The sequence below is a fragment of the Coloeus monedula genome (genome assembly GCF_965178545.1).
Source record: "Coloeus monedula genome assembly, chromosome: 4".
Taxonomy (NCBI): domain Eukaryota; kingdom Metazoa; phylum Chordata; class Aves; order Passeriformes; family Corvidae; genus Coloeus; species Coloeus monedula.
Genome location: NC_138784.1, coordinates 12,345,503 through 12,372,051, shown reverse-complemented (window position 1 = coordinate 12,372,051; position 26,549 = coordinate 12,345,503). Strand labels below are relative to the sequence as shown.

Genomic DNA, 26,549 nt, shown 5'->3' with positions numbered 1-26,549 from the left:
GCATTTTTATGGATGGCCTAACCAGCCTCCTTCCATAACAAGAGAGACGCTGCCTCACACTGAGCTCCTACTCGGCACCTCCTCTGTTATGCCCATCTCTGTTCTTCTATTGCTGTGAGTTTTGTGTCACACAGCACCAGAATCAACCTTTCCAGCTGCTAAAGATTTTGTTTCAGTTGGCACAGAATCACCCTGGTTGCACTGAGCAGTCATTAAAAGAAGAGGACTTGACCCATGGGGTTTTTTACTCAGCTGGAGGGGGTTGGGGATTTTTTTTTCCCTCCTTCTGTAGCATGAAAACTTTTTACTTTTCCCTCACAAGCTGTACCACCTTCGAAACAAAAATATTTGGTATCATGGCTTATTAAATTCATAAAGAGATAAACAGTTCTTAGCTCATCTTAAACAACTCCAATGAACTATAGGGCTTTTCATGACAATCAGCTAATGGTATGAAAGGTTATTTTCATTTCATCCTTTCAGAAGGTTTTATATGAAGGTATGTCTTGCATGCCAAAAGTAATGCCCTAATGTTGCTGTGTGTTTAGGATCAAGAAATTTAATAAAGATGCACTTCTTATGGGTAGGTATCACTAAGCCTATCTTTTAAACATTATAAAATACTTATGACTATCCAACTAAAATATTTCTACTTTTTCAAAATGCAAAGGGTCTAGCTCATCAAATATACTTTTAGGATATGCCAGAACTCGGGGTGTAAAAAATTTTGTATGTATGTCTAAGAATTCAGGGATCAAAAGCCAGCTATGTGCTTTGGTATTTCAAGCAGTGGCTGGAAGAAATTGTTCTTAAATCAGCCAGTTCAGCAGAGGACATTTTAAACTGAGATTATGTGTTGTGAAGAGGAGGTGTGTGTACATGTATATATATATGGTTCTGATCTACTTTTAAGAAGTAAGCATATCAATTTAGATTTAAACTCACTTATTTTTTAATAAAAGGTTCACCAGCCTCAGGGCTGCATCCCTCTAACCCTGTAAATGTGAGCGGATGCACTTAATTCCTGTTCTTGTTAACCCAGCCGAAACACCAATCACACAATGTTCAGCTTTTTGCTCAGACACTCAGTGTGAGGTTATCTGGAGGCTGGGAGACTTTTTGGTTGATGTTTCTGTGCCACACCTGCTTGATTGAGGGCAGGCCAAATCCTCAAGCCCCGAGATGGAGCAAGAATACATTGCTTGCTTACAGCTTGCCGAGATAAATTCCTGGTTTCTTCCATACATCCTCCTTCCCAGCTCACACAGCTTTGGAAATCGAGTGTGACACTCCCTGATAAAACACTGTTGCTCTGTTAATGCAAAAGATAAGCTCAGAGTGGCCCTGAACTTGCAAGCAGCATTAGGCATTCCGGCATCAGTGAGGCTCTCACGCTCCTAATTATTTGTTTAAATCACTGTACAACAATTAAACAGCAATTCCTCCCACCCCGGTCACCTTTGAAGTGTTCGATGGCTGAGAAGCTCCACTCAGCATTGCTTTTGTGGTCAAACATCTCAGGTGATGGGGAGGGAGAGGCACACGTGGACAGATACTCACATGGGCACATCCACCGGCAGCCGCAAGTTTCCTCCACCTTAACAGCAGGAAGGTTGCTGTGACACACAGGCTTTGGCATCTTCTCACAGTTGATGTGGTGGCTCTCAAGAACTGTGTAATCTCCTGGGAAGCACGTCACAGTGTGGCACTGGTCTGGTAATGTCCATTTATCACCAGGCTTGGGAGGGAAACACAAATGTGCAACAATTGAAACCAAAAATGCAAAGTTTGGCTGGTGTCACGGAATTACAGCCAGCAAGTGAAGTGACCCTGACAGCAGTGCTGCTCACATTAGCCTTGGAAAAATAAATAATGCAATCCAGTGTATTAAGGGCTTCATGAGGATAAGAAAGTTTAAATTAGAAACACTAAGAAGTGGGCTGAAATTCCAAGCTAAGATAACAGTCTACAATAGGAGATATTTTGTTCCAACCATCTATAGCTAGCGTAGCCATCCTACAAGATGCATGGAGAGCATAGTCAACAAAGAATTGCCCTCAGCTTTACTTTAAATTTCAAATCCTTTAGTTTTCATAAACCACAGATGGTCAGGGCACAGCAGGAATTAATATTTGTTCCAAACTAGGAAAGCGTGGAATATTGTAGTTATTTTATCAACAACTCTGAAACTTTAAAACAGCTCCTTTCTTCCCAAAGGGAAATTGTTCCTTTACCAGATCAGTGTTATTAGATGCACATAGTGGATTTCTAGAGCTAAAGAATTAAATGTGAAATATATTCCTGTTTTCTAAAGGACAGCCTGAATTTTAAGGCACCAGGATTATGTACTAATAAATGACAGAGAAATAGGTGTGGCCACAGTCTGGAGTGTCTCAAGATTCCTGTCTGCAAAAAGCTGAGCTCTTTGGCCCCAGTCCTGCAGAGCTCTAAAGTCCATAAGTAGGCTGAATGAGTTTTAAAACAGTGTTCATCCCTGAGATGTGCATTCCCAGAAATACCCCCAAATGTGGGAAACAGCACTTCCCAGAGCTCTCTCTGCAGAGATGAGTCCAGAACCACCAGTACAAGTGAGACTGCACTTCTGTGAGCTGGGTAACATTTCCTGATAGTCACAAGCAGAAACGTGGGGAAGAAAAAAGAATTGATACTGGGCATGGACATCTCCCATCCTGCCCTTCTCAGTTTAAACATCATTCCCATAAAAGAGCAGAAAGAAGTGATAAAATACCTAGGTAGCAACTAATTCACAGATGATTCTTGTCATTATGAAAGTATTTCTCTGTATCTCTGAGCTACGGGATACCATCAAGTGTGAACAAGAGCTGGAAGATTTGCAGCCACAAAAAATAGCATATTAAATACAAGTTAATTTTCTGGACTTGTTTTATATGTTTCAGGACTTCAAGAAGGCAACTGGAAGTTGCTTAATACTTTTTTCAGGCTTGTGAGCCTAGAGGAAGCTGTGAAAAAGTAACAAGAGGAGCTTTAAGGATGGCAAAAGTATTTATATAGGAAGAGATAGAATGTTTTTTAATTACAGTTGTCTTTCCTACAACTCACTGAAAGTGGAGCACCTGGAATGGTACATATACAGCTGTGCAAGTCTGGCTTCCATACATATTTAATTGGTTTTATTTCACTCTTTAACAGGACATTTATTAGAAAACATCGAAGAGCTGGACAAGGAAAGCAAAGCACAACACATTAAAACAAATAAAAAAAAAGTTGAGGGATAAAAAAACCCCAAGAATCCCGGTACAGAGGAAAATACAGGGACTCTGAAGACAAAGAAAGCCTAAATCCCAATTGATACGAAACTGTAGAAGCAAAAGCAGGACAGAAAGGAAAGCAAAATCAGGGTTTCAAGGCTGTGAAGGATAAGTCTGCCAGGACACTGCAGGAAGCCTCAGACTTCCTCTCTGAGGGAGCTCTGAACCTGGATGTGCACACTCTGTGTCTTGCTGTGCATCTGCAGGAGAGAGACCCACACACCTCAACAGCTCCCTTGGCTGTTACCTCTTAGTTTAGATTAGGTTATTTGTTTGTTTGTCTGTTCTTTAAACCAAGAGCTGAACAATCCTAGAAAAGCCATGGTAATAGCTTAGGAATGTGGGTTTTGCCACCTTAAACAGCCTAGAAATGCAGACTGCTCTACAATTCACTTCATGAGGAAATATTACTATTATAAGACAAAAATCTACACTTCTATTATCACCTTTATGCCTGCTTATAAACTTCAAAACAAGACTAACAATGAAAACCAACTACATTTTAAAAAACCCTTAATTTATCATAATTGTTCTGATATTCTGTCAACTGGCAAATTAAAACATGAAACCAGTGGTTCTTTAGACAGCCTCTGTTTGGCACTCCTGCAACTCCTTGCCACTGGATCTGATGAGTACTAGAAACTTCCAAGGATTCAAAGAACAAAACTATCAAGCACTATCAAATACAAAAAGGTGTCACTTGCAGCTCAGGGTGTCCCTGAGTAACAAATTTTTCATGGCTAGGACAGTTTTATACATATTTATTAACATTCCTTCCCTGGCTCCTATTTTTGGCCACACAATACAGGGGGTTGGATGGATTTTTGGCCTGACCCAGCACATTGGATCTGCTATGCTTCTGCTACTAACAATGACCTAATCATGAATATTCCTTCTACAGTCTCTTCCAGGGTAGGAGTAATAACAAAACAAACCAAGAAAAAGTAACAAATCATATTATTCCAGATGCTGATAGGATTTAGGCTGAGATTTTTGATCCTGAGAACTCAGATTTCCTTGCAAACTGCAAGAGATCAGTTCCCACAATCGCCAGGTGCATGACAGACATCCCGCTTGGGGAGCTGAGCCTCCTGCAAGAATTCTCTGAGCAACGCCTGAAAGATTATGAATCTGATATAAAAGCCTGTGTTTTCTGAATCAGGGAAGGAAGAGCCTTGATTCTTCCTCCCTGTGGATTTGTGGGCTGTGCTGGAAGAGGGGAACAGAACAGTGGCACCTTAGAGGCAGTGAGGCAGCAGGGAATGCTGCACCACAGAGGCAGGAACTTCCATGGTGTCCTGTAGCTTCCATAGGATGCTCCAGAAGGCTGTGGCCTCACAGTGCCTTCTAACACCTATTTTTCCTGGCTGACAGAAGAGGCAACTCAAAATCCCCCTAAAGGCTGCCATTTGAAAGTGTGGCTCATTTTTATATGGACTGGAGCCTGGCCTGTTTCCTTCTAAAAGCATTTTAGCCAGAACGGAAATTGTGCTTTAAGTTTATCACCCCCAAAAATGAAACCTGACATGTCTGAAATTCAAGTGTAGCCTTCCCAGCACTTATCTACACATACCTGTGTCTGCTTTGAGGAGCCCAGAGGCCTGGACACGTGCAGTTCAAACTGCACACAATAATCTGATTCTTTTTTTGTTTTAATAAAGAAAGTTTTTCAAGTTTAGTTTTTGTTTGTTGGGGGTTTTTTTTCTTAATTAAGCTGTCAGCCTCAAAGCCATCAGATTATGCTTAGTGTGTGATTTAGCTAAAGCCTTTCTGTGTTCTGACCAGCTGATTGACGCCAACCATGTAAGGCAGCTTTGACATATTTCCTCTGTTTAGACAATTCATACTCATTCATTAGCCACATCCTTCCTCACAGTCATGTCTTCACAAGGGAAAAATCAAAGGAATATTTTTAATGTACAGGAAATTCAAGATAAATCCTAGAGCAGAACTCATAACTGATCTCTACAAGAAAACATGGCATAAGCTTATGCTAATATTTTCAAATGCATGAAGTAACATATACTCTCAAAAACCTTGGCATTTTACCTGAGATGAAGAACCTGAACCATTTATAACATCTGGAACATCACTTTCTTAGAGTGGGATCACTTTTGAGAGATCAGAAAAGTTAGTAACATTTCTAAGCATTTTCTCAGGATTAATAAGAACTTTTGCACAAACGAACTCCAAGAAACTTGACTCCATTGCTAAAGAGATGATTTTCCCTGGAGACATAACTATCACAATAATTATCTTCCTGTAAAATTGTCAGAGGGAGAAGGGATTTGTAATTTTAGCAGAAGGACAGGGGCTGGACAATGACGTTGCCCCTGCACATGCACCTTTATTTTGACCATGTGTAGCTGTCCCAGAAGTTTTCTCACCAGGAGATGGAAATGCATTTTTTGTTGTCAGGGAAGACAAACACTGTCACAGCTTTTGGTTCTGCACTGACTTCAGTAACATTCAACACTCTGCAAGATGAGGTGGTGTTAGAGGAAGCCTCCTCTGTGTGCGAAGTTATCCCACCAGTACAAAAGTCAACATTTTCCTCCTCCAAAAGAATTCTTAATATTGTCCCACACTTTTTGTTTCAGGTTATCTGTGAAAATATTCATGTTCTTGCATGAACTTTGCAAATTAAAAGCCAGATGGCCAACCCAGGCAATGCACTTACTTTCTTTTTGTTTCCATCCTCATCTATGCATTCTCTGACAGGGTCTGAAAGAGAAGCAGATATTTTTTAGTCATCCCACTCCCTTATCCAGCCTTTTAAGTGATGGTCACCAAAATACAGATTGCTTACTTAAGCACTTGATTTAAGCTGTGGGAAGTGTGTGGGGGTTTGTGCTAGAGTATGTGAATCCCTACCTGAACACTGCAGGCATTTGTCCAAAGTGTACCAGAACAAGTCACAAAAGGCATAAACAATGACAGCGGTCCCAAAATACTCTGTGAGCAATAACTGGGCTGCAATTCTACAGCACTCCTTGAACAGACAGCTCTGCCCAGATAGTACTTAAAGGATGAACGTGGCTTTGGCTCTGAGGCAGAGTCCCGCCTGACCTCAGAATCTTGTGATCCATTGAGAATATTCTGGGAAATTGGCAGGTAATGAGAATTTCCACACCCACACCCATATTTATTAAATACAGGAATATCAGTACAGCATATCTATGCAAATAGCTGCAATAAGAACACTCAAATTCAGTTTCCTTACACTCAGACATGACTGTGCTGAGCAATTTTTTTCATATCATCAGTTAAATGGCCACAGGGTACCCACTGAATTGCAGTTTCTATGTTTGTGTACTCTCACTACACACCTAAAGATATTTTGGAAGCAATTTCATATTTGTACTATGGCATAACAAAGTCTCTAGGATATTAAAACCCTGACTAGCAAACTCTTTGTAGAATACTAGACTATGCTATCCTATATATACTCTCTGCTCTGTCTTTTCCAGGATAAGTAATGTATTTTGAAATCATTTAGGAACTCTTTTAAACCTTTTTTTAATGGTATTATTTTTGGTACACTTCCATACAAAAGGCAAGACTCCCTCTGCACGAGAAATCCAATTGTATGAGTCTAGAGGGGGAAATTATACTTTACAGATTGTATGAAATTTATATAAAACAAAACAAACAGAAAAAAAAAATCCAAACAAAAATAAATCCTCACCGAAAAAAAAAAAAAAATAGTTTTTTACCCCCTACCAAAGTCTTTACCATCAGCAAAAGGGAGAGCTAAATTTCTCAGGTTTTAGGTGTTGAAGATGTCTAGAGGTCAAGGTTTTTGAGCTGTTGGAAATGCTTTCATTAAATATACAAAGTTGTCACCTCTGGTACTGATAGGTTGTAGCACAGATTGCAATAAGAAAATAGTTACTGGTTTCAAATTCCTGCTCCCCATTCTGTATCTTGGATCAATGTAATTTACAGCAAGAAAAACCACACATTTTACTGCGTGAAGAGAGGAAATGCATCTTTAAAAGCTTATTTTAAAAGAGAGGAAAGAAAATGGCAGCTGTTTAAATCTAGAAAATGGCAGCTGTTTGATGCTCTGGAGAGATGTTAAAACGCCAGAAGTGATCCCAGCGGAGGCTGATCGGATATCTCCAAGCTGGGCTGTGAACACTCTGCAACTTCCTCATTCTCAGAGGTCCTTGGCTCTGCAAAAAAGTCCATTTATTGCAGTGGAGATGTAACTAAGCCCTAGTAATGTTGGCAAAAACCTGTGCAATGACTAACACCATGAGGCAGTGGCTTGTGGTGCGAACGTGTGGACGTTACTGTAACAGGAACAACAACAAGATGAGGGATAAATATCTATATCCACACAGGCTAAGGAGGCAAAAGAAGTAAAATCCTGGTCAGTGTTGAAGCAAGGTTCCTTAGCGGAGGAGTGTTGTCATCTACAAAGAAATGAATGCTTGTTTAAAACATTTTACACTTTTTTCCCTGTCTTTGTTTCCCTGGGAAAGCTAATTCTTTATTGTTTTTATTTTTGTCTTCTGTTTTGGCTGATTTTCCTGTAGACATACACACAACAATGCCTGAAAACTTGGAATCTTTACTCACAGCATTTCTGAAACGTGCCCCATTCATTCAGGACAACTCCAACTTTCCTGGTGTCCTTCAGTCACTGACCAGTCCTGAGTACTGATTACCAAGATTTTTATCAAGACTGATTTTTATCAAGATGGTAGCTTGAAAATTCAGGCCTAGCCAGTTCTAAAAACCTTGCTGGAATTGGGCTAATTGGAAGAGCAACTGGATACATGTTGAAAGGGCACTGATTTTGTTTCACACATAAGTGGTGGTGGTGGTCTAGGTCAGCATTTGTGATGGTTGTCAGGGAAACACTAACAAAGGAGCACCTGATTGCCTTCTAAAATCAAGAAAAATCATCCTGGCTTTGCATTTTGATTTTTGTGTTACACTCCAGACACAAGGCCACAATTTTTGGACTTACCCATGCACACTTTTTTGATAAATTCACTGTTCAATGTGATCATCGTGGATAAATCTTCAAAATTCTGGAGCTTCATGATTCTGTTAGCAGCAGATGGCCCTGCCAAAGTCCTCAGCTGCCCTTCATCATATCCATTCCCAATGCCAATTGGGAACAGGGATACCCCTAGGAAAAGAGAAGGAAAGGTTTGAAACAGGCAAGGCACAGGAGAAGGTCATTGCTCATGGATGTGGAGTGTTTAAAGGATGTGGCTCTTGGCAACGTGGTTTAGTGGTGGGCTTGGCAGTGCTGGGTTAATGATTGGACATGATGATCTTAAAGGTCTTTTCCAACCTAAAGATAATATAATTCTTGTTTTTTTCATTTGCTTCCTAAAAAGAAAAGAAAAAAAAAAAAAAGAGCCAGAAAAAGTTTTTCTCCAACACTTAATTTTCATGTGTTACTTGCATCATTCCCCAACATTGGCTTAAGGCAATGAAGGGCTGAAATGATGCTGCTCTAATCACATTGTTACCTAAGATGAGCTCCCAAGCATAATAAGATCATTCATGGGCAACAAAACACAGCTGCAGACTTAATGACAACATCTTCACTCTTTTTAAATGAAAAAAAAAAAAAAAAGAATCTCAATATGTTGTTTTCTTTCTTCAGTTACATGGTAATTGGATTATTTTCAAACCACTTAATTAAAAATAACAGTTGATAGTTGTTATACAGCCCATGCCTTATTCAATAGCTCCCAGGGCAACCTTCAAAGGAAGTCAAAGTTCCTCAGCTGAACACCTGAGGAAGCTGAGATACAGAAACAGCCAGAAAACTTGCAAATCATCAGGCAGCACATTGATATTAAAAGTAGATTCCTGTAGAGGTCAGTCCACAACCTGATCAAAACCTCTAATTATTACTATTATTATCATCATTATTATCTTTATGATTATGATTATTATTATTATTATTGTGAACCTTTCAAGTTTCACTGTACTGCAATAGTATTGAATTTATTGTATTAGACCACATTTCTGTTATCCCTGCCTACCCACAGGATCTTGGAAAATGAAATGCTGCTGATTTGTGAGCGCTGTGGAAGCTGTTCAGCCTTAATTGGTCCTGAATTTCCCAGTAACTCATTGGCATCTTCACAGGGCACGTTTTGTTCAGGTCTGTTCTTTACCACATTACGCACGGTAACTCCAGAACTTCCATGAACGCACCAGTGTCTTTATTTTCCATCTTTTGTTCTAGCTCATTACTTAAAAAGCAACAGCTCTACTTTAAAATAGTGACAGTGAAATGAGGTTTACTGTTCAGTCTTGCAGAGTGTGCAGCAGCCTCCACAGCATCCTGTGAGCTCCCTGACACGATGACAATTGCGACCTTCGATGCGCTGGGTCTGCCCCCGTGGGATTCTGACATTGCATTCTGGACCACAAAATCAATGGCATTTCCTAGGAAGAAATGAGGAGAGAAATGAGAGATAGAATAGGAAAGCCACAGGAGACTACAAAACTAAATCTTATCTTGCTTTAGTGTGTTATGTTAGTAGGTAGTAAAAAATATTTAGTCTTAAAGGACTGTTAATGTCTGATTTATTGCAGCTACATGAAAGATCTCAGCCATTAAAAACCTTCCAGTATTATTAAGACAACCCAACACAGGAGGACCATCCTTAGCTCCATCCCTAGACCATCCCAATCTCTGCAGTGATGGGAACTTTACCACTTCTCCTTAGCCACGATAACAAAGTTACGCTTCTCACTTTAGTATTTACCTTTTCCATTGTATTGCCATCACTAAAGGATAGAAGACATATTCCTGCTTCCAACTTGCCGAGCAACACTGACATCCAGTGGCGAGCTGCTCCACAGCTTGGCAACATCCTGAGCTGTTCACACAAGTGGCTCTCGCTAGAAGATCTAGTGCTTCTCTAATTTCATCAATTTTCCCTATGGGTGTGAAAAACCTATCTTTCCTCCATACTACCAGCAACGTCTCTGAAATTCAAACTCTCTGTAATCCATAATACAACTGGGTGATCCATATTAAAATAAAAACAAAACAAAAAAAACCACACCAAACCCCAAAAAACTTGTGAAGAAATTCTACCTGAGCTACCAAACCACAAACTGGCTGAAAAGGGAAACTGCTGCCCCTTCATTTAACAGCTGTGAACACTCAGGCAAATTTTTGTTGATAATTATGACCTCAGCAAGAGAGCACTTTGTTAGTACTTGTATTTAGACATGTATTTGCACAAATATTTACACTGGGAATCATGATACGCAGCTTTCTTAAAAGCTCCTTTGGGCTTAGAAGTTATCAGGTCAGGAAGTAGAAATGAAACCAGGTGACTGATGTGACATTCCGGGCAAACAGTGACTGCTGAATAATAAACACTTGAAAGAGTATTTCCTCTGAGTAATCTGCAGTAACTGTAGAGCAAAAATAGGCTTGACTGAGGAATTCACTGTACAATTTATAATAACAAATGCATTTGTAAAACACTGGAAGTCAGCCTGTAGATAATTCACCAGCACAGCCCCAGTACACCCTAGCACACCTCAACACTTTGTACATGATGACTTCTTGCACCATGTCACCCACACCTTTTCAATGATAGAAGCAAAAACCCTTTGCCCAAGCTGCTGCAAGCATGGACAAAGGGAATCTCACTCAGCACATTAGTTATTGATAAGGCTTGCAGAGCTGTGATTGTTCAGCTTACAGAAGGCTCCAAGGGAGACCACACTGCAGCCTTACCGTATTTATAGGAGCTTATAAAAAAGAGTGAGAGCAACTTTTTATAGTGGCAGGTAGGGACAGGACAAGGGGAACAGTTTTAAACTAAAAGAGGAGAGATTTAGATTTGATGTGATGAAGAAAATTTTTTTACTGAGAGGGTCCTGAGGCATCAGAGGAACAGGCTGCCCTAGGAAGCCATGGCTGCCCCATCCCTGGAAGTGCTCAAGGCCAGGCTGGATGGGGCTCTGAGCAACCTGGGATAGTGGAACGGGTGCCTGCCCATGGCAGGGAGTCAGAACGAGATGGTCTTTAAGGTCTCTTCCAAACCAAACCATTCACTGATTCTACAACATAGCAACAGCAGGTGGATTTTCAGTGAAAACCTCGAAATTTTGAATGTTTTTCTACTTGCAATAAAACACATTTTAAAACAGCATTATTTGTTGGGTGATGGTGATTCCCTTTCACAAGCTACTATTCCTGAGCACAAAAAATAACTAACCTCAGGTACTAACTCATGTCCTACACAGCTGTCCTACAATCCTTTCTACAAATCGTTTTGTGTCTAGCTAGGTAAATATTAGATACAGAATGGCACATTAGCTAGAAATAACTAAGGATAAAACAAAATACAGCAAATTAATATGACTATATTCAAAATCCCTGAGGTTGCTCTAGGATGGTCACTGTGCCAGAAGATTGACTCATTTCCCTTTGGTCCTACAAATAATTACAAAAAAAAGTATTTTGGCTTTTAACTTTCAAATATATTTTAGGTTAAACTCTTGGACAGTAAAAATCACAAATGATTTTTCATTCATTTTTGAAAAGTACTTGAAATTTCTGTGCTTGTCTGTTTTCTTTAATGACCCTTTGACTTTTGTGTGGTTAGTGTGGTCAGCAGCCACACCAGCTTCATTTTTCCTCTTCTCACATTAATTCTGAAAATGTTCAGAAACTCCATACATATTTGCAAACTGAAAAAAATCCATTATTTTTATAATTTCTCATAAAGAAATCAAGTACCATTGTAATAGAACCAGCGACTATTTCAAAGGCCTCAAAAGCAGTTATTCAATTTAATGCACGGAAAATTTGGTTTAGCCTAGTAAAAACTCTTTGGATTTCTCCCTTTATTTTGAAGCCAGCTCTAGAGAAAAGAGCCAGGTGTCTGATGACATGATCAAATGAACACTTTTGTCCTGCTAGAGGGATTCAGAAAGTCCCCATCCCAAGCTGGAAGCTGTCACTTCTCACTCAGCTCTTTGTCTCTCCATCTCATCACAGAGGAAAATACTAAATCCCTGAGAGGCCACAATAAAAACTATTGACTGCTAAAAATCAACCAACTTGAACATTTTCGTACTGTGAGACTGCAACACAATGGAAACCTGACATTTTCATACCAATAAAGGAAATATAATTGTTTACACTGAATTAAACAACACCAAGCACAAGGCTTTATTAAGACTGGAAAGAGTGTTCACAGTATGGAAATGTAAAGAGAATTCCAGAAAGGTTTGTGTTGGAAGGGACCTTAAAGATCACCCAGTTCCAACTCCCCGCCATGGACAGGGACACCCTTCCACTAGCCCAGGCTGTTTTCAGCCATTTTAGCACTTCCCTCAGCCCACCAAAGGTGGTGAGCCCCCAGCAGCCTTCCAGCTCAGTCAGTAGGGTATGACTGCCATTCATTGGGCATGTCCAGGGAAAAAAAAATGCAAATAAATAAAAAGGGAAAACAAAACCCCAATTGAACCATACAGGCTACTTTATAAAGGGCAGGTCACTCATTCCGAAGGCTGCCAGCACAGAACAGCACCTTCTCCCCATCCTTAAGTGTTCATGTTTGGAATAATCACTAAATACTGGCTATGAACATTTTATGCTTAAATTCTGACAGTCAGAAAAGGCTTTTTAAGAACCTTTTCCTGGTTGACTTGACACCTAATGGATATTAAAGTTAGACTTGTATTCTGAAGTAACAACTCAGAATGGTTCACACAGAGGTTCCTACAAGGACTGCAAGTTGATTAAATGGACATAAACAAGCTTTAAGGACAAAAAAGTCTGTTGAGTAGGGTTGGAGGTGCTTCCTGTGGGTCTACAGGGAATTACACTAGATTCTGCCTTACTGAATAGTTTCATTAATGATTTGGATGGAAGAGTTAAAATGTGTAAAAAGGCATGTTAATCTGAACCACAAATATTAAATTGGGAGCAATCATGGACATCACGGAATTGACTGAATGAGCACAAGGTGCCCTAGAAATATTTGAAATATATCCAAGAAATGAAGATTCATCCCAGAATTAGCCAATCTGGAACACACAGACATTTAATGTTTTGGTGCATGCCTCAGGGAAAGCAAAAACTTCCTAAGAGCAACCTTTGCAATTATTTTGTCTAATTTTGTCTGAAACAAGGAATGAAATGTAAAGCCCCCGTGAGGGTCTGTGGAGTTGTGACAGACAGAGGATCACAATTAGATGGGAGGTTCCTGCTGGGAACTTGTGAATCTGTGCCTTATGTGGCCTCAGTGGTTTCTCTAACATTTCTGCAACATCTTGACCAAAAAATGGACTACAAGAAATCTTAATCACCCACAAGTCCTGAAAGATGCCTGGGAAAGAAACAAAAAAGGAATGGTTCCTCAGAAGCTGAAGTGATGCAGAAGGAGCCAACACTATCTGGAGGGTGGGTATTACAGATTGCAACTATTTAACCAAGGACTTGTCTAACCAGGAACAACTCTCCACAATGATAATCATAGAATCACAAAATCACAGAACGGTTTGGATTGGAAGGGACCTTAAAGATCATCTTGTTCCAACTGCCCTGCCATGGGCAGGGACACCTCCCACTAGACCGGGTCCATAATCCTGAAGCTGGTCTTTGTATCTTAGAATCTTCACATTGAACTGGGATTTTTAACTGAAAATAGAAGATTCTTTTAATTTTATAACAAATCAGCTATTGAAAACTGATCCCACAGTGCTTTAAGCAGTCAGCTCTTGGCACACTGATATTTTGACATTAACACACACTGATTAACAGAATGGCTGAACTTTTCATTAGCAGCACAAACCTGTCAGTCCAACACCACTGAATGGAACAGGCCCTAATAACCTCTCCTCTGCTTTCCTGTCTCTGCAGATCACAAATCCTGCTTTTCTCTCACCACCAAGGGCTTCTGATGATCCCAGGCTCTACCAGGAGCTCATTCAACTCACAAACCTTGTAAGAAATGAACTAGAAAAAAAAGGCAAGCAAAAAAACCCCTGAGGGACAGTGAATTAAAATAGCTCAGGGAAGATATTAGTGGCACCCAAAACTGGCTTCAAAAAGGAGATGACACCACCAGTTCAGAAATATGTGTGGGGAATAAGTGAAAGTCTCTGTCAGTGGGTGGGAGTCTCTGATCAGAACAGCTGCTGGCCTTGGCTGATGGGGGGGAAAGATTCTGGAAATTCGGTATAGAGCGCATCAGTTCGGGAGAGATCTGAATGAAGAAAAGTGCTATGGGTGGCCTTTGCTTCCAAAACCACAGGGAAAGTTTAGAAGAAAGACATTTATTCTGAAAAGCTGAATGTTGCTAATCAAATATGTTAATAATGATGGAAAGTTGAAGGAAAAATATTTAAGATTTTTTTTTCTTGGAGGGGGCAGGGGGAACATTTCTTTCCCTAATGAAGCTTTTATACAGCTGAGCCACATAGACCATACTTCCTCCAAATTTTGAGGCTGAGGCAGGAAAATGTCAGCCTAAAAGAGCAACTTTTACTAGAGGTATAAGGAAGCAAAATAATGTTTTTATAAAGTGTTAAGCAGTATTTACAGTAGGGATTGCTCAATCTGCTCCCTGTGGCTCTCCTAAACACCCACAAATGCTGAACAGAGACACATTTATGTGATTCTCAGTTCTCTTGCACACATCACTTTAGTGTTTAGTTTCCTTTTTTTTTTTCAGTTGTTTCTTATGTGAAGTTGTACACGATTTCATGATGTCTGAATAGCCCCAGAGATGCTTCTTGATAGGTTACTTGAGCCAAAATTTGCCTGATGTTATTGAATGGCCCCATTGCACAAGCATGGGAAAGCTTTGTGGTATAGGCTGCTCTTTCTTGTTCTTTCTATGCCCTCAAATACTCGGTAGTTTTTCATTATTTCTTAGTACTAAAATCTCTCTCTCTTGGAGTTTCCTTATGGCTAAATTATGCAGGAAAGGGAATGTTTTCTACAGGAAGACTTTTGCAGTGGCAGCAACAACTGCCCTCTGCACATGGAGCTTTTTGGACCCAAATAGCACAACTTGGATCAACAAAGATGGAATAAAAATGTCACTGAACTGTGCTTCTACCATAGGGCAGCAAGTGCAAATAAGAAGAAACAGCTCTGGTCTGATAGCGGTGATATTCTTGATGGGTCAATTCAGATCAAGTAAAGGCTAGAAAAGATTTCCTAAGAAACGTTAGCATCCAGACTGAGCCATCTACTCTTGTCAAACAGCCTCTGCATTTCCAGAGGCCTGAGCACAGAGAGAAAGGCCTGAGTGACCGTGCACTTCCTGGGAATGCTGTCTCCTGCACAGCCAGCCACATTCACTCACATCACAAGGTGCAGGACAGCACCGCAGTGACTTATTTTCATTACTTCATTTGGGAGGAACTACTTCTACTCTATTCCACTTTGGTTCATTATACCACATCCCCAATCACAAGTCTCTGAGCATTTTCCAATGAGACATAAACAAATCACTAACGAGGATGTCATGTGGCTGCCTCTCCCATTTCATTTCCCAAAGGCCATGTTTGCTCTGTTTATCCTGCAGTTCCGTGTGGCTTTCTCTACACATTACATGGAAGGCTTCACAAAACTTATCTATTTGTATGCAACAATTCATCCCACAATGAGCCTATAGAAGTCTCATCAGCCATCTGGTATTTTTATTTCTCCAGGCTGAGAAAGCAATCAGAGCTAATCCTCCTGCGAACTATGGAAGTCAGGTTTTATTTTGCACTTTTCTGTACAAATAACTCTTTATAGTCCAAAGACCCCAAAAATCTGTGTATTCCTCAACTCTTACAGGACCCTGATGCTAGGTGGCTGCCAGAGCAAACATGGTTCCAATCCAGAAAAACAAAATTCTCAGGGTATCTGGTGAAAGATGTTGTAGGAGAATCATTTATGCTGAACCCTGCCACTGATATTTGTGTGTGCACCAAGCTTCCACAGACCCAGCAGGAAAACTCTGATGTTGCAGCACACGAAAATTGAAGTGGACCTGTCTGTCGGGAACAGAAGATGGCATTTCAGAAGTAACTCTTCAGCCAAGGTGTTGCCTTAGGCAATCCTTGTTCCCAGCTCTCTGGCACCATCCCCAAGTCTTGTGCCAGCCCAAGTCCCTGTGGAACCAGCATGGCAACTTGGATGAGGGAAGTGAACCGCACAGAATACAACTCCTGTTTTGCTATTTTTCAACTGGATGAGTTACACTGGCTCAGCACAAACACCTGGTAAGGGCAGCTCCTGAAGTCAGCATGAGCAGTTCTGCTCCTAAGCATCTAATCAACTAACCAACACTGAAAGGTTAATGATCAAAGTCTTTACTACTTAATTATGCTCTCCTTGCTTGAAAGATAACGAATGCAAATCCTGAGCATTACTTCAAGGCTTCTTTCCAAAATACATTAAAGATAAACCATAATTTGTGTAACCTATGAATACATTTTAATAGAGAAAATTGAACCTTAACAAGAGGTTGAACCTTAACAAGAAATGACACCACAGTGACATAAATTGGTGCTTGGGGCCAGCCTGTATTTAGCATTCCTTGGGGTTTCGTTCCCCCTCTCATTTAAACATCAATATTTACAAAATCACTCACCTAGTCTGGTAGGACCTTGCTCCCTTTGTTGGATGGAGTGCAACATCTCTACAAGCCTGTCAGTCTCTTGAGGCATGTTCCATGAAATTTCGAGATTATTTTCTCTGGCATACTGGAGAACTGACACATGAATTGAAGAATTGCCTGAAGCAGAAAATAAACACTTTAAGCAGTGCTTGTGAATGTCGTAAAATAAACCTACAGACAACGTTGTGGTTATGATTTACATTAGGCACAACCGGACAGTGGTTTTCCATTAGAGTGTGAAAACTGCATTTTCACTCAAAAGATCAAAACCAAACTATTCTCTGGTGAAAAAATATGCAAGTACTGCTGGAAACAGTTGCTTTTCTATCAGGAGTCAGCATGCAGTATTTTATCCCAGACCAATATGACAGTAACCGGAGAATTTAATTTCACTGATCTCCATTCAGTATTATTCTTCTTCCATTTTAAAATTGTCTAAACACCCCCCTCAGGTTTTTTTTTTTTTAACGTGCACCTCGTTTTGCACAAGCAGTAGATTGATGCCCCATTTGTCAGATGGGCCAAGCTCCCTGGAGCATTTCACACCCAATTCCCTCTCTCATGCATGGGACAAAGGGAATCCAGGGAGCGTGACCTGCAAAGGGGAATAAAGAGAAATCCCAAATTATGCTCCTCCCTAACATGCTGATTATACGTTATGTAAGAAGTATGAATAAAACTATTAACAGAGAATTTATATAAATAGTTAAAAATACCAGATGTTGTTTATAATGATTAGCTGTACTTCTCTTCATGGCCTCCTACTGAAGGTATTTATTTATAGAGCCTAATGTGTCTTTATCAATGCTTTGTAAAACATTTATGAACACCACCAATAACAGCAGTTGCTCCATGGAAATGGTTTAATGTTGGATCAAAAAAATACAACTCTGATTTTAAAAAAACTATATAGAAAATCCATGTTTGTTAAATGTTACTGGGAAAACACAGGATCCTGTGTAGCCCCTGCCATGCAGATGGACTTGGTACAACCCACACAATGTCCTAAACTGCTTCATGTATGTGCAGGATACGAGGCACTCTGCCATGGGGGGCTGCACTGATAATAAAAGATAAGGAATTGCCTAATCAGAGGTGTATCCCCCTGTCAGTACACACTCTGCAAGTTCAGTGAGCTTAGCACTCCCAGAAAGTGTCAGCCATCCCACATGGGTCAGGAAATAAACACTGCGCAGTCATTTTTCTGAGGGATTGGCATGATTAATGATTAAGAACTAAAAAACCCCCACTGAGAAGCTGTTTTGTCCCCTACAAGGAAAAGAATACAAAACATGTTTCTGTGTTTGAGCTGGAAGGCAGATACATACCAATCACAACACTTTTAATAAACGCCCGCACAAAACTTTTCATTTCCTCAAACTCCGATGCTCCAATATTGGAACTTCCATCCAGAAGAAACATGATGTCCATGGGTTTGTTGCACAACTCTGAGGGTGAGAGGGGGAGGGGAAAAAAGTTATTTTATATATAATAACCAAAAGCAGCATCTGCTAATGTGGTAGGAGCAGAAAGGGTAGGTCCACTCGCATTCTGGGAAAACAAAGCAGGATAATGACCAATTGAAACAACAAGTGATGCCCCTTCAACGAAAGCCTTGAGATTCACACCCAGTGGGATATTCATGGATATTTCAATTCCTGCTTTTCTACTGATTCTGTCTTACTCTTAGGGGACTAAAACAAAAACCAGCAGCAGACAACAACAAAAAAACCCAATGCAAACCAACAACAAAACAAAAAGAAACAAACAAAAACCACAATACCCTCCTCACCCCCAAGTAAACAAAAGAAAAAAAAGTATGTGAAAAAACCCAATAAAGTCTCCTCACAAAAGAGGAAGCACAATTTTACATTATACTAAGCAGAGAACAATAATAAGGATAAAGACAGGAGACTGTTTTTCTTCTGGCACTCTCCAACCTTGGGAGTTTGGAGAACAGTCTGAAAGCCACTGCACTTTGCTGAATAAAGGACACAAGGACTTTGAGTGTTCAGAAAACAGACTGCAGAGCTGGGCTCAGCTCTACTGGACTGAGGATGGGGCAGCATCCTCAATCTCTAGGGAAGATACATAGTCCTTCCTTGGCATTTGGACTGCAAGATACCAAACCACGTAAGGGAACCCTTCAAATTTCAGTAATGCACAAGGTAAATGGAGGAGACCCGACAGAGGAAAGAAGAAATCACACAGAAAATTCATCCAATCTTACCCATAATTTCAGTCCTAAATCTCATCCCATGAGAGCAGCACGACTGCAGCACTAATTCAGGTGCCTCTTCAATAAGTCTGTTGTAACTATTCAAGATGATTGGGTCATTAGGCTGACTGATCTTTCTGAGCTCTTGGATATTGGCACTGGGGGTTATGCCTATGGGAATAACATTTATGCTCCTGGGAGGTCGTGTGATAACATCTGTGGAAGGACTAGATGACACCATATATACCAAGTGAGGAACATCTTGCCTGCCCCCATTCACTGATGTAAATGTGTGTGTGGAAATATAATTGAGGGCATTGCCAGTGTTGGTAGCCTTCCCTCCCTGGTAGGGTATACTCCTCACTTTCTCAATAATTTCTTCCTTTGACTGTATTTCCCTAAAGGAATACTCCAGACTGACAGTTTCTGAATACTGCATAACTGTAATGTGAATATTTTCCTGTCCCACGTTCATTCCTGTGATCACCTTCTCAATGAACTTCTTGACTTTACTGAAGTTTTCCTCCCCAACATTGTCAGATCCTTCCACAATAAAAGCAATATCCATCCTGTTGGAACGGAACTTTTCTGAAAAAGGTGGCGTGGCTGTGAGTCCCAAAGGGGGAAAAATGACACTGGACATGGTTGGAGCGGATGTAGCTGGTAACAGTGGACCTTCTTCAGGTCCAAGATCACACAGGTGATCAATGAGGAAATCCCTGTTGTCCGTTAGCTCCAACACATTGCTCACTAGGAAGGCTCTGCTACCTGGAAACATCCTTGCAATGAACTTGACTTGCTCTACATTGATATGTGGCCCAATCCCCACAGGTATTACTGTGATATCTCTGTTCTTCAAAAACCCAAGGATGTCACGGATTTTTTTTTGAGACTTGCTTGCTATAAATATCACTGCAATTTTGGCCGCATTGGTCCTTTCTGCTTTTCCAAACACATGCAGCGCAGTGTATTTAAAGACTTCATAGGTAGATGCATCTTTATCGCCTGTGTATTTTATGTTCTGGACGATTCTTCTCATCTGGGAATTTGTTTTGATATCTTTAAGGTTAAGATAGATGGTGGGACCAGCCCTATACACCAGAATTGACACTCGGATTTTCTTCTGGGAGATGTGGAGTTTTTTCATCACGCCAATTATGAAAGTCTTCAGCTGTTCAAAATCCTCCTCTGACAGTTTATTGGAGCCATCGATTAGGAAGGCCAAGTCCATCATCTTGCTGCATGAGTATGCACTGGCTGGTAGCTCAATGTCCTCCTCTGGAATAGGTGTTGTCAGAGTTAGGGTGTTCTCCATGGGCTCACAATCCACACAGGTTAGGTTCTTCCCTTCACACAGACTACAAAAATCATCAAATGAAAAAACCCATCAAATTTAACTGTAAAAAGCAATGCTTACAACAAGTCATCCACACATAATAAAAGAATGCCAATACAAAACCAAGCATCTCAAAACCATAATGAAACCAAAATACCATGTGAATTTCTTTTTTTCCACCACCCCAATTCCCCACAACTCCCCACATGGTATTGTACAGCTAAATCCCCCATGTTCATGGATGTTTGTTTAGATCCAGGAAACACGACCAACTATGATGTGTTTGTCAGAGGAAACTCCTTAGATCAGTCTTTGGCAGAAGATGTAAATCTGTGTCTGGAAACTGTCTGTGAACCCACTGAGCATCAGCAGTACAGCGACCTACAAGCCACTGGTGGACCGAACTGGCTGATCTGGTTTGCTTCACAAGGAGCCAAAACTTGAGGCAAACCACAGGCAGCTAACACAAAGTAGACATCTCATACTCTACATCCTAGAGTAGGAGAGATGTTTTTTCTCTGATATGAGTCAGCAAACTCTGTACAGGGGCCAGGTTTACATCAATTTTAACTGTACTGAAATTAACAGTCTTTTTTTCTACCTCTAAAGTGCTCTACATTCCTACTGGGGTTTTTTTTCCTGACTTCATTTTGGTTTGGAAATAGCTTTGGCACATGTTCATCATCCACTGTTTCTTATGTCTCTCTTACCTTCCTATTATTCACCATGATTTCTTTTTCAGTCCAGTTTCTCATATTAAATGGTTTATTTCAGCCATAGCTGTTATCTCTTTAGTCCTATGTCTTCCCTCACCATTTCTGCTCACCTCCATTAGTACATTTTTCCCTTCCCCTTTCCACCTCAGCTCCCAATCTCCTTTCCCCCCCATCTCTGCCTTTTCCACAATTCATCCTTCTGCACCCCCATGAGTTTTTTCACCTCTGCCACCCTCCACCTCTTATGAACTCTTGTATAATTCATCCATCTTTTGCAAGGCTTTAACAATTCTGCCTTTCTAATTCTCAGCTGCCTGTTTCTCTATATTTCCTAGAATCACAGAGGGCTTTTGGCTGGAAGAAATCTTTAAAGTGTATCTAGTCTGACTCTCCCGCAATGAGCAGAGACATGTTCAGCTAGATCATGCTGCTCAGAGCCATGCCCAGCCTGACCTTAAATATTTCCGGGGATGGAACATCCACCACCTCTCTGGGCAACCTATGCCAGTGTTTCACCAATCTCTTTGTAAAAAACTTCTTCCTTATATGTAATCTAAACTGAACATCCTTCAGCTTAAAACCATCACCCCTTGGTCTGCCCCAACTGGCCCTGCAAAAAACTTTGTACCATTCTTCCTCATAGGCTGAAGCACTGAAAGGTCACGATAAGTTCTCCCCAGAATCTTCCCTTCTCCATCCTGAACAATCCTATCTCTCTCTGCCTTTCATCATAGGACAGGTGTTCCAGCCCTCTGATCAACTTCATTTGTCAGAGAAAAGAACGTGACTGCACTCAGGCACAGGGTGGAACAGAACCACTTCATATATTCTCCTTGTCTTACTGGACAGTCCAAGGAACAGAGTAGGAAAAGGTTACAAAAGAGCAACCACCAAAAAAAGCTTGTTTTCACTGCCAGAGAAAACCCAGGATGTACAAACTACATGAGTCAATACTGGAAGAAGGTGCCATTTTCCAGGAAAATACTTAACTTTATGCGTGGCACCTTTATTTAAGTTCTCGTAGTTTGTTATGTTCTTTTCAAGCTCATTCTAGTGTCTTCCTAATTGCAGAATGCACTGCTACTTTTGGCATTAAGATACAGCAACAGAAGATTTATTATTCTAATCCTAATATGAACGAGATTCTTCTAGTTTCCAATTTCCTTTGGATGTTTGCTATGAAATTCATTTTTGTGCAGTATTTTCTATTGTTTGTACAGATGGTGTAGGCATCTAAATTAGGTGACAGCTCTGCAAAACGATGTTTCCCTAGTGAGGTAAGTTTTCCTAATGTTCTGAATTTTTTTGTGAGCAGCAGCCAGTGTATCAACATTTAAGATAAATTATTATTAAGGACTGCAAAAATTAGAGAACAGAGACTCATTTAAGAAGACTCTTTCTTGACCTTTTGATGGAATTCAGGGCTCTTCACGTATATTGTTTAAAAATATATATTTAATTGATCGGCCTAACAGTCTCATGCCCTAGGTTTATAGCTCAGTTGCACACTAGTCCTGGCTAGAGACCAGGAATTGAAAGTTTGTACCCATTCCGAGCTTCTGTGAGGTTCAGAGCACTTGGAGCTAAGGTGTTGGTCTGGGCTAACAGCTGCTGCAGTTTTACAACTCAGTTCCCATTAAATCTGATCAATTTACAAGTTGGAAAACTCTCTTTTATTCATGGCATTATAAGTCACTAGTGAAAATATCCATCCATGGTCCAGACATCCAAAGAATGACAAATTTCCAGAATATGCCACGGGGCATTAAACAAAATGCAAACAGTCTCTTTGGCTGAAGACCCTCATCCTGCACAGTGCACAGCATCACACTCCCTTGCTATTCATTTCATCCTATTTGGAAACGCCTGTATGCAGGATCAGACAACAGGCATCACCTGAAAATCTAATGGAAATTGGTTTTCCAGTAATGGGACACAATTCCAACTACTAATAATCTCAGCAAGTTCTAGACTGAGTGCACATTCAGACCTTGCACTACTCACAGGAATTTTTTAGCACTGGCAGAAGGAAAGAGTCTGACAGCTTTATTGATGTTGAATCACACATTGCACAAAAAGAAGTGGAACATCTGAAGCCAGTAAGGCCACCTACACATGGGAAAAGGACTAATTTGAAAGGAATTTATGCATTTCACTTGCTTCAGTTCAGCTGACATCCTATAATCCCTACTTACTGTCACTGAAAAACTTCAGCTCTGAATGCTCTGTGAAGGGGTATTGACATAAATGATGATTTCTCCAAGCTTCTTTTTGAGCAGTATATTTAAAGTCACATCCATAAACTTATTCATGGGGATGTATTTCAACCCTGACCCTTCATCCTACACAGGAGGGATGCTGGTTCTCTGCACAAGCCCATCATACCAAGATTGACAGTGCTGTGGATCATCTCTGTTCAAAACTACTCTCTTTCCATGTGGGATCTTGTCACCTCCAACTGCACACACAGGACAGTCTTCTGGACTGACACAATCCAGGGACAGCTCATCAAGTATTTTTCCTGTTTCAAAACAGCAGAACAGTGTAAAGATGCCAGTTGTCATGAACTGTAAAACTAATCATGGGGTTAAAAACAAAACAATGCTTCTGAGGTGGGCTCAAACCTCCTGAATACTCTTGCTGGGTGTTGTGGCCACTGCTAACTCAACACAAAGCAGTATCTCCTTCCCTCATAGTGGCTTTTACTTAGATACTGGAAGCACCTAACCCAGTGTATAACCTGCAACAGCCAGCACCACACAGAAGGTAAACATATCTTTAGAACAAAGCATGGAAGATGTCAGGGGAAAAGGGCACTTTCCTTTTTACTTGTATATTATTTATTTCTCCTCCTGTCCTCTGCCTCGTTCTGATCAGGGTCCAGAATAGCTACTTGGGGTCTTAAAATACCTTATTTCTTTGTCTTTGTGTCTTCAGGAATGATTTATGAGAGTTTTCAATCTACTTTTGGCCCTTGCTTGTCTTTCCCTCTTTCCCTTCCTCTCTTTCTTCTCCCTGTTCCATATTTCCCATAATTATTCCTTCCCCTTTACTACAAGAAGAGTTGCTGGAATAGTTAAGCTGGAAGCTCTGCTCACAGGAGGATGCCAGCTGGGCACTTTCAGGAGCATCTTGGAGGTAATAAACAGATCAAAGCAATGGGTTTCCCCCACTGCTGTAGCTGCTCTGAAGCAGAGCATTTTATCAATTTCCAGCACAAATTCATACCCTACTTTAACCACAGAATCAACAATCTCTGTTCCCACACAGCCCCTAATCCTCCAGTCTCATCAAGCTGTTCCCATCCTCTCTCATCCTTGCTGGCAGGGATTCATCCTCCTCTTCTGGGCAGCACTTCATGCCCTCCACACACTGCGCTCACTTCACAAACTCAAACCAAGATGCCCAACCACCTCCCTCCTCAGGCAGTAAGGAACTGTGGTGAAAACATCAGCGAGCCTGTTAAGAAGGAAAGCTGTTTAAGTAAATCAAAAGAAGGACTTACCTGCAGGACAGTGTACATGGCACCCTTCCACACACTGCAGAGGACATTCCAAAGCCTGGGGGTGTTGGCATGTGACAGGACAAGCAGGTCCACAGCTATTATATCTCCATTCACACTGATAATCTAATTCCTGTTTATTCAGGTCCTCACAGCTTTGTGCTAGGCAGGGAAAGAATCAGAGGCAAAAAAAAAAAAAGAGTCAAACCATAATGTATACTTCACCATGCCTCTCAGAATTATGGCACATTGTACAAAGTGGACCACGTATATATAGAAAAAGAAAGATTTCCACCTATAAATAAAGAGGTTTTTTTACTACATTTTTGTTTTACTACAATCAGGGCAGGCCACCTCTTCACACTTACATCTTCTTCACATAGTGAAATACTTGCTCTAGACCAGAAATTCTTGGATTTGATAATAGCAAATGCAACACAACCATGAACTGTAGACTTTAATTAATGCACATGTATATGTATTACAGAAACTACTTCTTCCTCTAGATTTCGTACCACGTATCACACCCACAATTGATGGACGGGTTTGCCAGGTACAGAAATGGAACAGGGAGTGGGAACGTCAGAGCATGTGGTGATCTGTTTACCCACTGCTTTTCTGATCCCATATTGCTCCCCCCACTTTCCCCTGCCCCTAGCCCTGGCCACTCCCTCGGGCTCTCCCTACTGTTCCTGTACCCCAACTCCGCCCATGTACCACCCCTGAGCCCCTGAGAAAATCCCCTGCGCCTGAATCAGGAGGTCTCTCTGCCTTTGGGGATCACCAGGATGGGATGTAACCTTTAAAGGTCCTCTGAAACCCTCAGGGAGGGACCCTTCTCACCTCCTTTGCCATCACTGGGTTGTAGAGCTGATAGCTGCCCAGAGAAAGTGCAGGGCCATCCGAAAAGGACTCTGGGAGGACAGAATGGCTGCCCTGCCCTAAGCAGCCCCGTGGAGCTCCCAGGGAAAGCTGCAGCTTGCTAAAGTGAACCTAGCACTGCAACAAGAGCGAGCTGTTAGCCCAGCCCCATCAAGATGAAATGCTCTGGATGTCAGCAGGAGCAGAGTTAAATCTGACCAGTCTGAGCCAAAACTTTGAACCTTTTCACCCAGCTGTGCCTCATGTTTTCTGTACTTACGGCACAGAGTCGGTGACCTCCAGTGAACAGCAACTCCCTTTTGTGCACAGGCGTGTGCGTAGGCCGCGATGGTGTCACAGAAACACTCACAGTCCCCAATAGACTCACAAGCACAAGTGTCATACAGGCAGATGTCAATGTAGGGCTCAGGATTCACCTACAAGAGAGAAACACGGGGCACAGGACACTCTGAGACCCTTCATCTCCTTCCTGTACACATCGTTAACATTCAGATGGTTTGGCTGCTCCTCTTGCCAAGGGCCGAGGGGCCACAGATCAGTGCAAATCTTTCTGCTGATGTCAGCAAAGACTCAAATTGGGCCATGTTCCCAAAGTTGCTACAGATACTGCAGTTTGAGGTCACTTAACATTTTAGGCTTTGGCCCCATCCCTCTCATGCAGCAGCGTGGGTATAACAGCCTGAATGGTGTTGCATTGGCTCAGCTCCCCCTTCCCTCAAATCTCAACCCTTAGGCTTCACTTCATGTGCAGTCTCTGGGCTGTACAATAAAATTTCTCTTGGGCAGGAGTTACTTCATAGCTTAATAGGTGCATTTTCCCATAATGCATCCCATAAAGGTGCATTTTTCCCATAAAGCATCAGCTAAAGGACAAGGTGAGAGACGAGAACACCAGCCAGCCTCCGCCAAGTCCTATGTGCTCTCAGCATAACCACACTTTTTCCCTCAGCTGTAATCAATGCCAGCACAGA

The 26,549-nt window shown here is 41.2% G+C and overlaps 1 protein-coding gene across 1 annotated transcript in view; it reads right to left on the bottom strand.

Annotated features, from left to right (window-relative positions):
- Positions 1-26,549, bottom strand: part of VWF (von Willebrand factor) — a 123,177-nt gene that overhangs the window by 34,067 nt on the left and 62,561 nt on the right. Inside the window, exons 25-34 of the mRNA XM_082280644.1 lie at positions 25,838-25,994; positions 24,700-24,858; positions 23,580-23,715; positions 19,155-20,500; positions 18,253-18,372; positions 16,898-17,041; positions 9,573-9,716; positions 8,272-8,436; positions 5,971-6,014; positions 1,561-1,738 (exon numbers count right to left, since the gene is read on the bottom strand). Coding sequence (XP_082136770.1) covers positions 1,561-1,738; positions 5,971-6,014; positions 8,272-8,436; positions 9,573-9,716; positions 16,898-17,041; positions 18,253-18,372; positions 19,155-20,500; positions 23,580-23,715; positions 24,700-24,858; positions 25,838-25,994 — 2,593 coding nt within the window. The remainder of the gene's footprint in view (positions 1-1,560; positions 1,739-5,970; positions 6,015-8,271; positions 8,437-9,572; positions 9,717-16,897; positions 17,042-18,252; positions 18,373-19,154; positions 20,501-23,579; positions 23,716-24,699; positions 24,859-25,837; positions 25,995-26,549) is intronic.